Here is a 13,001-nt window from a genome sequence, read left to right on the forward strand (position 1 = left end):
TCGCATTCATCTGCACTGGTAGATGAAAACAAATGGCTTGTTCTAAAGTGAATTTTGGATAAACTACTCATCTACTCATTAAAAATAAAGTCCAAACACAAACAACCAATTTATCTATCCTCGAGTTAAAATTACACAGAAACAAATAACGAAATGTAAGTTTGTATTTTTAATACATAAAATTTTATAAAGCAACAAAGTATAAGTAAAAAATTATGAAAAACTTGATACTATAGTATTTTTTAAGAAAAGAGAAAACCTTATTTGTTGTCTTATAAGCATTTGGGGGAGGAAGCTTTGAGATTAAAAAAAATTCCCTATATTTATTTGCCGTGTGACTGACGAATATAGTATTAGTTAAGAAATACAAAAAGTTTTTGAAGATTTAAAATAGGAAACTTCACAAAAATTCACACTAGTGAAATGCTATCTCCTTAATCTCATAAGACTTTCAGTTTAAACTAGGGTTTATTTGCCTAACTGATAAGTACTAATATCAAGTAAAAGTGTCGTTAATGCAAGTGATAATAAAATTTCACAATATGATTTCATAAACCTCATTTATTTTGAAACAATTAGCATGCTCAATTTATGCTTTAAAAGTTGTTTCACATGTCATTTAAAGTAGTGAAATTAAAATAACTTGCCAAAGTAATTACAGATTCCCAGTCAAACCATTTGAAAAAGTTGGCATATAGAAATGTGCTTAAGTTATCAGTCACAAGACCATCTGGCTTTGGGAGAAACTAGATCCATATTTCTAATGAGCATGTAAAAGATTAGCAATTCTTCAGAAAATGTTTTTATTGCTGATATAAGTTTAAAGTATGGAAATATTAAATCTTCAACTCTTCACAGTTCTAAGTATGCATTACTGTCCAAAAAAAGTTTCTTTGTGCGCTTAGCTATTTTGCACTTACTTATTGATTAATATTGTCGAATATTACTATAGATTCTCAATGCTATATTGGGGAAAAGGCTTATCTTAAGCTCATTTTGTCATGTCAAAGAACAAAAAACATGCTTCTTGATTTGTGATGGGAATTACTTTTCAATCAACACTTCTTCCAAAATCAGTAAAGTGCCATAGTGCATTTTAACCTATCAGCATAAAAAAGGAACTATACGGTGCCCTGTTAGAACAGCTTAAATATTTTCCACTCATTTGTTTTTTCACACATTCATTTAAAATGATGAGCAATTTAACCCTGAATCATATATATTAGAATAGAACAACAGAAATCTAATTTACACAGCTTCAGTATTGAGGGACTCATAGTTGGACCAGGTATTCATGATAACAGATCCAGAAAAATATGAAGAAAGCAATAGACCTAAGTCTACCAAAGTACATTTCTTCAGCCACACTTGTAAATCTAATTCTCTTATAACTAGAAAGCAAAATATGCAGGCACTGTTTACAGTTTGTCGATCTTGTACTTTTAACAAACCTACAGATTGCCTGAAAGTGCTGAAATTCATTTTCACCATTTCAGTTCAAATAGAGTATTTGAATACTACCTCAAAGATAACAAAACAGTTAACTAAGAACAGAGTCAGCACAGAAGAATCTGGGATGGGGGAATGTTAAGCAAAATAAATATATTTGAGATAAACATGTAAACAAAGTAACAATAAAAAGCAATTCTGGCCTTTCAGAAGCTAAAGGGAGAAAACTCAATAAATACAAGAACTTGTTCAACAATACCCCAGAGAAAGAATTGCAGTTGAATTAGTAATTATGACAATATTGGCTCTTAAAAGAAAGGTTACAAAACACAGGGCGTTCTGAAATATAATTATAACACTAAAAGTAGCCACAGAGTCTGATTTAGCTCATAAAGTATCATTATCTAACAGCTCCAAAATCTTGGCACATTTTTAATATTTCTATTCTATAGCAACACGGAGAACAGAAATAACTCTTCCACCTCCCACATTTCCCATAAAATCCACCCCATATTTTCTGCTTAACAGATGAGAAAACTCCAGCTTTTAAGAATAAAGGATTTCCTTGTGTTTCTACAGAGGTCAGATCTAGAGTTCTGTTTCCTAATTTCTAAGATGGTAATTTTTCATGTATGCAATGCCTCACCATTCATAGATACAGAAATCTACCCTCAATAATAATAAGCAAAAAAATCACTGAAATCAATTAAACAATTGGTATTTGCTGATTCTTTGCCTCAAAGTGGCTAAAGATCAAGTATCACCTTAACTAACGCCCCTTCCAGGCAAACCCTCGAGATAAATACTAAACAATTAATAGGCTTCAACATACTCAGGAGGTCGAGTGTCTGGTCCAAGATCTCGGTGTAAAGAAATCCTGTCACTTGCAAAAGCGTTAAAACAGTGTTTTGCTTCTCCACGTTCTTTTTCCTTCTGCTCTTCAGCACTTAAATTGGTTGTTCTGAATGCTTTACCGGAAGCACCAGGTGCGTTAGAATCCTGAGGTGGGCGGTCAAGAACAGGTTTCAATTCTGCTGCTGTATAATATCCTTGCAAACAGGGTCTCTCACCAGCATCAATGTTTTGCCTTACAGGTGCTCCTATTTGCATTTTTGGCATTGCATCTTTAATATTGTTTACAGCTTCTATCATTAAATCAAACATCTTGTTTTTGTTTTTCATGTTTCTTTCCATCCTTGATTCCTCTTTGGAATACTGAACACTTACTTCTCTTTGCATTAAAATCAAAAATATTATAAAGAAAAAAACTACTGCACCAAGCTTCCAGAATTTTTTATGGTAATGTCTTTTAAGATGTAGTTTTACTAATCGTTTTAGGTGAGCCATTCTGACATTAAAAGCTTGTCACTTGACAAATAATAGTTACAGTTTCCTCTGTTATGTATATTTTTTATCATAGATTTGCTGGCAAGAAGGTTTCCTTAAATTGTAATACCTGTAAACAGAAATGATAGATGGTATTAGTAGCTATTCATTCCTATAGGCATGGTTCACTTCATTCACTCAGACAACAACTGAACATAAGCTGTAAACAACATACTCTTTTGGTTAATAACAGTCAAAGATATCTCGACCTCGAAAAATTACACTTTTGGGAGAAAATTGCTATCATTAACTATAATCTATTGGGGTTATAAAATATTAGAGATTTCTCTCCAGTAAAAAATACATTATGTGTTAACTCTGGCTACTATCTACCATATAATATGCATAGGTTTTATAAATATATTTTGAGTTTAAAAAGAATTTTAGTTCAATAACTGAGAGGCCAAAGGACTTCATTAAACTGATTGTAAAGAAAGGGGTAATCCAGAAGAAAACAAAAGTACACTGACAGGTACTGTCAGATACACATCTAAAATAGTGGTTTTTAAGAAGTTCACCAACAATCTGTGAACTTCAACTAAATCAATTAAAATGATAAAGCAGCTTCACCACCAAGTAAAACAGCATCCTCCCAAATTTGCTCACCTGATAGTACTTGTGAATTTGACATAACCAATAAAGACTGGAAAATCAAGATAATGTTATATAACGGCTATTTTTCATAGTTCACACAAACAAAAAATCTAGTAGCAAGAAAAAAAAAAGGCAGTAAGCTTCATTTGAAGTGTCTCTAAAGAGGCAATAGAGATCATTGAGTTATAAAACCAGTATTTGGTGTGATAAAATCCTGCTTGTAGATGATCCTAAGAACAAAGCAGTATGTTTATCAAATCCTAATACAGGCCACCAGAAGCAGAAGAAACAAATGTAAAAGAGGACACTGACTACAGCCTGAATCACAGTGAAGACGGACTTTCTTCACAAAGCTTAAAAAAATGTAACGTGAAGGGTTCAGTGCGTGATTATACATCATGCACCATTATATCAGTCAAGCAATTAGCAGGGGCAAAGGGGCAAGGAGAATGCCTGTGCTCCCAAATCCTAAACATATTTTAAGGAAAATGTCATTTATAGAAGTAAAAACTAGCACTTTATTTAATTAAATTCTTTTCCAAAGTTATCACTAGATTTAAAATAAGAAAATCAAGTTCTAAGATGGATTTTCTGGTCTTTAACAAGAAATTTTAAGCTGGATAAACAAAATAGGGAGAACCTGCAAACTTAGTTTAATATACTGTTTCTAATTGAACTGCTCTGTATGTTTTCAGTATAGAATGAACACTTTGGTTCCAAAAGATACCTCAGTCATGATGTTTGTTGCCCATAAAACTGAGATTCCAATATTTCTCAGCTTGGTTGCTTCAACAATATCATGTAAAAATTAAAATGATCTCTTAAGCTTTTAACATCACTTTAAGACATAAGGAGTCTCAGGACCACCCAATTGTGGTTATGTCATTTTTACTCTATCAAATGTTGTGCTAGGCTTTGGCTATGACAGGAAAGATACCTTAAAAGTAAGCTTTAAGGAGCACAGGCCAATAAGAATGATGGCACTTCAACAGGCAACGAAGCAGTGTGATATGATGGAGACTGTGAAAGCACATGGAAGATAAGGAGAAATGTCAGGGAGAATTTCCCAGAGATATCACCCAGCCATAAGCAATTTTTAGGCTGGTGGATAAAAGAGAGGAGAGAGAGGGAATGGCAGGTGCAAAGGCCTAAGAGCAAGAAAAGATGTGATCAGTTCTTGAGTACAGCAGAAGTGGAAGCCACAAGCAGTAAAGGGCAGGAGGTAAGGCCAGAAGGTCAGTTAAAGATCAGCTCACGCAGTAAACTGGGACTCTACCAAGTATTGAATGACTTTAACAAAGGACCATAATTATATTTATGTTTTTGAAAATCACAAGTTCATCAGCACCAGCAAAGGTAATGTGTACCAAATCATTGAGGGGAAAAGGAAGAATGAAGAGGGCTGACTCAAGAGACTCAAGGAATTGAGATCAAATAGGACTTTGTGAACGAAAGGGAAAAAGAGGAGGTGGATGGGTAAAGTGATGCCTATAACAAAAGCAGGAAATACAGGAAGAAAGATAGATTGGAGATGGGATGTTCCATTTTGGCCATGACAAACTTGAGATGCTGGTAGGATTTCCAAGGTGAGTTCTCATGAGTAAAATGATATATGGTGGGGTGGTGTTGGTTTAGATGCTAAGTCATGTCCTACTTTGGGACCCTGTGGACTGTAGCCTGCCAGGCTCCCCTGCCCATGGGATTCTCCAGTCAAGAATACTGGAGTGGGTTGCCATTTCCTTCTCCAGGGAAAAAGATACACAGGACTGAAAATCAGGGAAAGCTCTGTGCTAGAGATGAAAGTTTGACAGTCTTGGGGTACAAAAGAGTTCACCTACAGTGAAGTAAAGAAGGCCAAAGAGAAAGCTACATTTAAGGGTTGGGGGAAACAGTGGAAACAGTGGCTGATTTTATTTTTCTGGGCTCCAAAATCACTGCAGATGCTGATTGCAGCCATGAAATTAAAAGACGCTTTCTCCTTGGAAGGAAAGTTATGACCAACCTAGACAGCATATTAAAAAGCAAAGACATTACTTTGTCAACAAAGGTCCAGCTAGTCAAGGCTATGGTTTTTCCAGTGGTCATGTATGGATGTGAGAGTCGGACTATAAAGAAAGCTGAGTGCAGAAGAATTGATGCTTTTGAACTGTGGTGCTGGAGAAGACTCTTGAGAGTCCCTTGGACTGCAAGGAGATCCAGCCAGTCCATCCTAAAGGAGATCAGTCCTGGGTGTTCATTGGAAGGACTGATGCTGAAGCTGAAACTCCAGTACTTTGGCCACCTCATGCAAAGAGCTGACTCATTGGAAAAGACCCTGATGCTGGGAAAGATTGAGGGCAGGAGGAGAAGGGGACAACAGTGGATGAGATGGTTGGACAGCATCACCAACCTAATGGAAATGGGTTTGGATGGATTCCGGGAGTTGGTGATGGACAGGGAGGCCTAGGTTCATGGGGTCGCAGAGAGTCGGACATGACTGAGCGACTGAACTGAAAGAGCAAAGGAATACGAAAAAAGGAGAAACAAGGGAGAACAGACTGACAGATAATGTGTCCACATCAAGTGGATATAATCTGCCTACTACCCTTGAGAGATGTTAATTGTTTGACAGTGGTTGATCTTTAAAAGTAAATGTCATGAGACCTGGTCTAACAGACTTCAGTGCAAAACCAGAAATGAACTTTTCGCAGAGAATCCAATAGGTGAGTTATAGTCATGCCCCTTACATCTTTGGGCTTAGGATCTAGGACACATTCAAAGTAACAGGGCAACAGTGATCTAAGAAGTTCCAGGGAGACAAGGTTAGGAAAAATACTGAGTTTTCACAGGATAATGGTCTCCAACCTACAAAATACAACCTGATCATCCTTTCTTCTAATGCCCTCACTAGTTCCATTCTTCTAATTCCCCATCCTACTCATTAACATGTTTTCTGGCATAGTGTTCATGCTTGACAATAGATGTAAGTTAACCTATGTTCATCCTCCTTTCTGTCTTAGACAATCACCAAAAATCCCTTTCTCTAGTGCTACATGGTGATCCTAGATCTCTTCTATAGCCAGAGTAGGCTCGATTAGGAATTTGAGAAGGAATGAGCTGGTCTCATTCCTCAGAATGTTTTAACACAATGCAGAACAAGAAAGAGTCTTGTGAAAGTACAGAGTAGAGGGAGATGACATAACTAGATTTTTCTATAATAGTGATGGTTTTTCTAAAACATTTTATGCCAGAAGTTATATCTGTGGATAGGGTGGGGAATTAGAAAAAAGGATAGAATTAATGAGGCCATTGGAAGTGAGTTCTTTTTTAAGGATAAACTATAGACTAGAGGAGTTCATCAATGGTGCAGTAATCTTCTCCAGTCCATATGTTTATCTACCTAAGGGAGTCACTCAGTTAGGATTTAGTATAGGATATCTCTAATAGGAGAGTCGAGAAAAGCACATAAAGGACATGAATTTACTGCTTTACTCATGGTTGTTTTTTTGACAATTACCCAATATCGGTGACATAGTGGGTACCCAATAAGTGTTCGTTGACTAGAAAAGGGATGAAAGTAGACCAAGATTTCATTTATTATCATAAATAATAGAAACAGTTAGCTTTTGTTAAATGTTAAGTCCCACATACTTTGACACTTACTACAGAAGTGTACGTACTTTCATTTCACTGACAAACAAAACAGATTAAGTGGCTCGGCCAAGGTCATTGAAGCAGCATTTCCCCAACTAATGTAAAAGCCTGAGATTTTCATTGAATTGCCTGAAATAAGGTCGCCAGGATCAAGAACTGATGTTATAAATGTAAGGAAATAAGGGGAAAACCTAGGGGAGGAAACTACAAATAGTCTCTTATCAACTCAAGTGAGGTTTTCTGGACAAAAGAAGTTTTAAAGAAAAAACTATTTTCAGAGCACATTTTTTGAAATAAAGATTGAGGAGGATGAGACTGTAGATTTTGACAACAGAGGGTTAAGAAACTGAGACTGCTTAGTGGCAGAGTCTACTAAAGTAGGAAGATGATGCTTTGCTTTTCTCAGATTATTTCGAAGGGAATAGATGTTTTTAATCGATTGCCGATCAGCTGAAGATTCCAACTTAGTTCCCTCAGGACTGTGTATACTGTGCTCTTCTTTGCTGCTAATGTACAGTATCAAGCTTCCATTAATGATAAATTACACTCAACATGAAGCATCTCCACCACTGATCTTCAACTCTGACACACGTGAGCAGAAAGCCCTTTAAAACTGCAGTGCCTTAGGCCCCATCTCTACAGAGTCTGATTATATTTTACTTATTTTTATTATTTATATATTCATTTATTTCTGACAGCGTGGCTTTTATGGAGAGGAACTCCAACAGTTTGGATCACGGTGTATTATTAAAAAGAGACTTTTAAAAACTTTTTTATAGCTTTATTGAAATGTACAAGATGCACAATATGTTGTACATATTTAAAGTATATAATTTTTTATTGTTCTAGTGGTGGAGCCTAGGCCCAACTCTACAGATAATTCTAAAAGGCAGCAAAAGTTAAGAATCACTCATTTAGGTAACAAGACTTTGGGCAAAACTAGCACCTGATAAGGAAGGGACTGCACCTAACCAACGGAGAAGGCAATGGCAAGCCACTCCAGTACTCTTGCCTGGAAAATCCCATGGACGGAGGAGCCTGGTACGCTGCAGTCCATGGGGTCGCTACGAGTCAGACATGACTGAGCGACTTCACTTTCACTTTTTACTTTCACACATTGGAGAAGGAAATGGCAACCCACTCCAGTGTTCTTGCCTGGAGAATCCCAGGGACGGGGGAGCCTGGTGGGCTTCCGTCTATGGGGTCACACAGAGTCGGACACGACTGAAGTGACTTAGCAGCAGCAGCACCTAACCAAAGACAACCACATTATTAATTTCTAATACTCCAAAGACAGGTTTTCAAAATAGACTCTTGATATAAATTAAGCAAGTTATTTTGACACAGAGAGATAAGATAAAACCAAAGCAAGAATGACCCAAAGTTTTTAGAAAAGGCTAAGGGATTAATTGCTGATATAAATGAGGCATTGAGGTTATATTCCAAATTATGATGCTGTAAAATCATTTTTAAAATAATATTTTATTCCCATAATAAAGATGGAATAACTGAGACTGTGAGCAATAAAAGACATAATCCTAATTAATTAATGAGTAAGATGAAACTGGGAGGGGGGTCTTAATTCCTATTCCTGGGAATAATACCATGTTCTTAGACCATACTATTGCCAACCTTGAAGATCAGTGTAAAAACAGTCAATAAACTAAAACAAATCTCTCCTAGAACCAACTTCCAATTGGATTATTAAGTTTGAGAATTAAAAAAAAAAAACTCAGAACAACAGCAAGCTCAGGATATTTGCACATTAGAAATGATTAGCAGACAAAGACTTTGTTCTTGTTCTCTGTCTAAAATCTTTAAACATACCTATCCAAAATATTGCTAATTATAATTGTTAATTATAAAAGATCACATTCACAGAAGAGAAGGGAATACCATAAAATAGTTTTTCAAAACTAGAAAAAAGTAATTAAAATTCAGATTTTCTAAATTCTAAATCCTTATAAATGGCTAAAGTTAGAAAAAAATTAAAATTTAGAGAACTTCTGGTCTTAAAAAATTAATCTGTATCTTAGTATATATGTAGACATTACAAAAAGATATTAATACTAAAGATACCTATAAATAATACTTTGAAAGGTTAAAATAATATTCACAATTCTAATAGTCTGTGAGACTGGGTTAAAATCAATGAATTATTCTCAAGAGTAAAAATATGCTTCCATCTGAACAGAAAACAAAATCTCATAATATCAAAATAAGATCCATCATTACAGCCATTATAGTCATTATTGTCCCTCCAGGTGAAAAAGCACAAATTGCAAGAATATTAGTTGTTAGTTTAATTTTAAAATTTCAGCTAAAACAATCTTCTAAAGCAGTGAAATGCAGAACTTCATAACTGTACATAAGAGTAACATTTAATAAAATAAGCAGACAGTGGTTCTTTCCATATCTTGTTTCTGTATTTTTCACAATAAACCTTTACAATTTTAGGGATTCAAGGTCTGATTCCATTTGAACTTAGTTGGCACAAAGCCTAATTGGTATATGAAACTTGCTTACAACTTGAGTTAAAGCATGCTATAAAGAGTTAAGAATAACTACACAAAGCAAGAAATTACAAAACTACATCTTCAAATCATAGCCTAGATTGTAGATTAGCAAAAGTACACTATTGTGAATTTTAATACTTATTGGAACTTTTCCATGCACTATATCTGGATTTCCTCATTGAATTTAAACACAAAACTTGCCCTGATAATAAACCCTTAAGCCCTGATAGCTCAGTTGACAAATGCAGGAGACCCCGGTTCTATTCCTGGGTTGGGAAGATCTGCTGGAGAAGGGATAGGCTACCCATTCCAATATTCTTGGGCATCCCATGTGGCTCAGTTAGAATCCGCCTGCAATGCGGGAGACCTGGGTTCAATCCCTGGGTTGGGAAGATCCCCTAGAGAAGGGAACGGCTACCCACTCCAGCATTCTGGTCTGGAGAAATCCATGGACTATATAGTCCATGGGGTCGCAAAGAGTTGGAAACAACTGAGTGACTTTCACTTAAGTCTTGGGCAGAAATTTTAAGTGCCTGTCATCTGCTGTTGAAAATGTTAGTGAACAGAGGAGTGGTAGGAAGTCATTTCTGTTTGTTTTTATTGGTGGAATAAAATTTCATGGTGATTTTCTACTTACAGTTTCTTAGCTCTGATTATGTTTAAGTACACAGTCACATCCTTGTCAACAATTCTGAGCAGGAAGTAACTCCCGGATGTATGACAAGTGACAGACACTAATACAAAGCAAACTACACTGAGACAGCCACACACAGCAGACAAACCCCAAAGATCCCAGATAAAGACCGAGTACAATTGTTCTGGGTGACTGCAAAATGCCACCAGCAGACAACAAAATGCATGAAATTGTCATAAAAAACGAAGATCATGGCATCTGGTCCCATCACTTCTTGGGAAATAGATGGGGAAACAGTCGAAACAGTGTCAGACTTTGTTTTTTTGGGCTCCAAAATCACTGCAGATGCTGATTGCAGCCATGAAATTAAAAGACGCTTACTCCTTGGAAGGAAAGTTATGACCAGCCTCCATTCCATTCCATTCCATTCCGTCACTCAGTCGTGTCCGACTCTATGCGACCCCGTGGACTGTAGCCTACCAGGCTTCTCCATCCATGGGATTCTCCAGGCAAGAATACTGGAGTGGGTTACCGTTTCCTTCTCCAGGGGATCCTCCCGACCCAGGGATCAAACCCGGGTCTCCCGCATTGGAGGCAGACGCTTTAACCTCTGAGCCACCAGGGAAGCCCAGCCTAGATAGCATATTAAAAAGCAGAGACATTACTTTGCCAACCAAGGTCCGTCTAGTCAAGGCTAGGGTTTTTCCCATGGTCATGTATGGATGTGAGAGTTGGACTGTGAAGAAAGCTGATCACCGAAGAATTGATGCTTTTGAACGGTGGTGCTGGAGAACACTCTTGAGAGTCCCTTGGACTGCAAGGAGATCCAACCAGTCCATTCTAGAGGAGATCAATCCTGGGTGTTCATTGGAAGGACTGATGTTGAAGCTGAAACTCCAATACTTTGGCCACCTCATGCGACGAGTTGACCCACTGGAAAAGACTCTGATGCTGGGAGCGATTGGGGGTAGGAGGAGACGGGGACGACAGAGAATGAGATGGCTGGATGGCATCACCGACCGATGGACATGAGTTTGAGTGAACTCCGGAAGTTGGTGATGGACAGGGAGGCCTGGCGTGCTGTGGTTCATGGGGTCGCTAAGAGTCGGACACGACTGAGCGACTGAACTGAACCGAACTGAGGATGACTTTTGTCATAAAGCAGGATGACTTCTGAACCAAGGTATCTTCAGGTTGAGACAAAAGCCTAGTGATAGGTTTGACTTCCAGTGACTGTGAAGCACAGGCTTTAATAAGGAAAAGAGCATGGTCAGACAGTCAACTTCTAAACCATATCTGGTCAGATAAACATCTCCATTAACGTATCTTAGGTGAAAGGTTGTAGATCTTGATCTGTGGACCAGCCAACCTATCTTTATAGTTTGGAACAAAAAAGTAATTATGGAGTTACACTTATCCATGGGGGTAACCAGGTAGGGAGGGAGGGAGGCTCAAATACCACCTCCTGCCACACCTGCACCTATGAGTGAATTTCACATAGCACATGGAAGATACATTAAGTTGATTATTTATGGCATACTAGAGCACAGAAGAATTTTTTTCCCCTACTGGAGTAATTCCAGGAGTTCCACAGATTATCCACTTCACTGATTTTCCCCCAGGCAGAAGCAGTGCATTTTGAAAGATTTGTTTAGTTTGAAACATAGTTGATGGCTTCCCTTATAGCTCATTTAGTAAAGAATCCGCTTGCAATGCAGGCGACCCAGGTTCGATCCCTGAGGCAGGAAGATCCCCTGGAGAAGGAAATGGCAACTCACTCCACTATTCTTGCCTGGGAAATCCCATGGACAGAGGAGTCTGGTGGGCTACAGTCCATGCAGTTGCAAGAGTGGGACATAACTTTGCTAGTGAACCACCACAGTTGATGGCTTTGGGATTAGCAAGGAGACAGAAAGTACATACTGATTTGAACAAGGAAAGTTTAATCTATTATTAAGAGAGAACTGGAGTAACAGGGAATTGGCTAGTAGGAGTTAACAAGAATTGTAAAGAACACAGATATGGTAGATATAAGGGGCAACCACTACCCCTAAGCAGAGCTGAAGGTCCAAGAACTATCCCATCACAAGGGCTGAGATCCAGAGATCTTAATGGAGATGGGAGAGCACTGGCTCCCTAATAGTGAAAGAGTCAGGGGGAGCCTTAGTGGAGACACTCCATCTGGGGTCCTGAAAGAAGCCATTCATAGCAAGGTATCAAACCCGGAATTTGCTAGGTGCTCAGGAAAACTTCTGGCTGCTGATGGAGCCGAAAAGCTGTCCCCGGCAGGAGTCTAGTGTACTTCCATGTGCACCTCGGGCCAGTGGAGCTCCAAGCTAGTGCCTGAGATAAAAGCTGAACAGCCAGCTCTCTTGCAGGTTCCCATTGTGTACATGGTAGGGCTAATGAAAAGTATAGCACAATAGCAAAATAACTATATTCCACCAAACAAGATGCACCCTTCTCAAAAGTGAAGGGGAAACCTCAAAATGAGGAGACACAGAGCGCCAACAGCCATTGAATCCACTGTTATGACTATGTGAATTACTTCAATTCTGTCACAGTCCCACCTAATATTCTGTCACCTAAAGACTAAATTATAACCTTAGCTTCTAACAACTTCTAGTATAATATTGGGGAAAAAAATGGGAAGGAAAGAAGCAAACTGGCAGCAGATATACACATACATACAAAAGGCAACAGAAAAATGTGCAAAGCTACTACAATCCTCATTTATCTCATTGGCCATGAGACCACAACTGATATTCACGGCTTCCTTCTTCCACTGT

General features: G+C 37.9%; 1 protein-coding gene across 1 annotated transcript in view; it reads right to left on the reverse strand.

Annotated features, from left to right (window-relative positions):
- Positions 1-13,001, reverse strand: part of GALNT3 (polypeptide N-acetylgalactosaminyltransferase 3) — a 58,153-nt gene that overhangs the window by 24,555 nt on the left and 20,597 nt on the right. Inside the window, exon 2 of the mRNA XM_055397777.2 lies at positions 2,282-2,905. Coding sequence (XP_055253752.1) covers positions 2,282-2,796 — 515 coding nt within the window. The 5' untranslated portion in view covers positions 2,797-2,905. The remainder of the gene's footprint in view (positions 1-2,281; positions 2,906-13,001) is intronic.

The sequence above is a fragment of the Moschus berezovskii genome, chromosome 2 (genome assembly GCF_049115385.1).
Source record: "Moschus berezovskii isolate FMDL1 chromosome 2, NW_MosBer_1.0, whole genome shotgun sequence".
Classification (NCBI taxonomy): Eukaryota; Metazoa; Chordata; class Mammalia; order Artiodactyla; family Moschidae; genus Moschus; species Moschus berezovskii.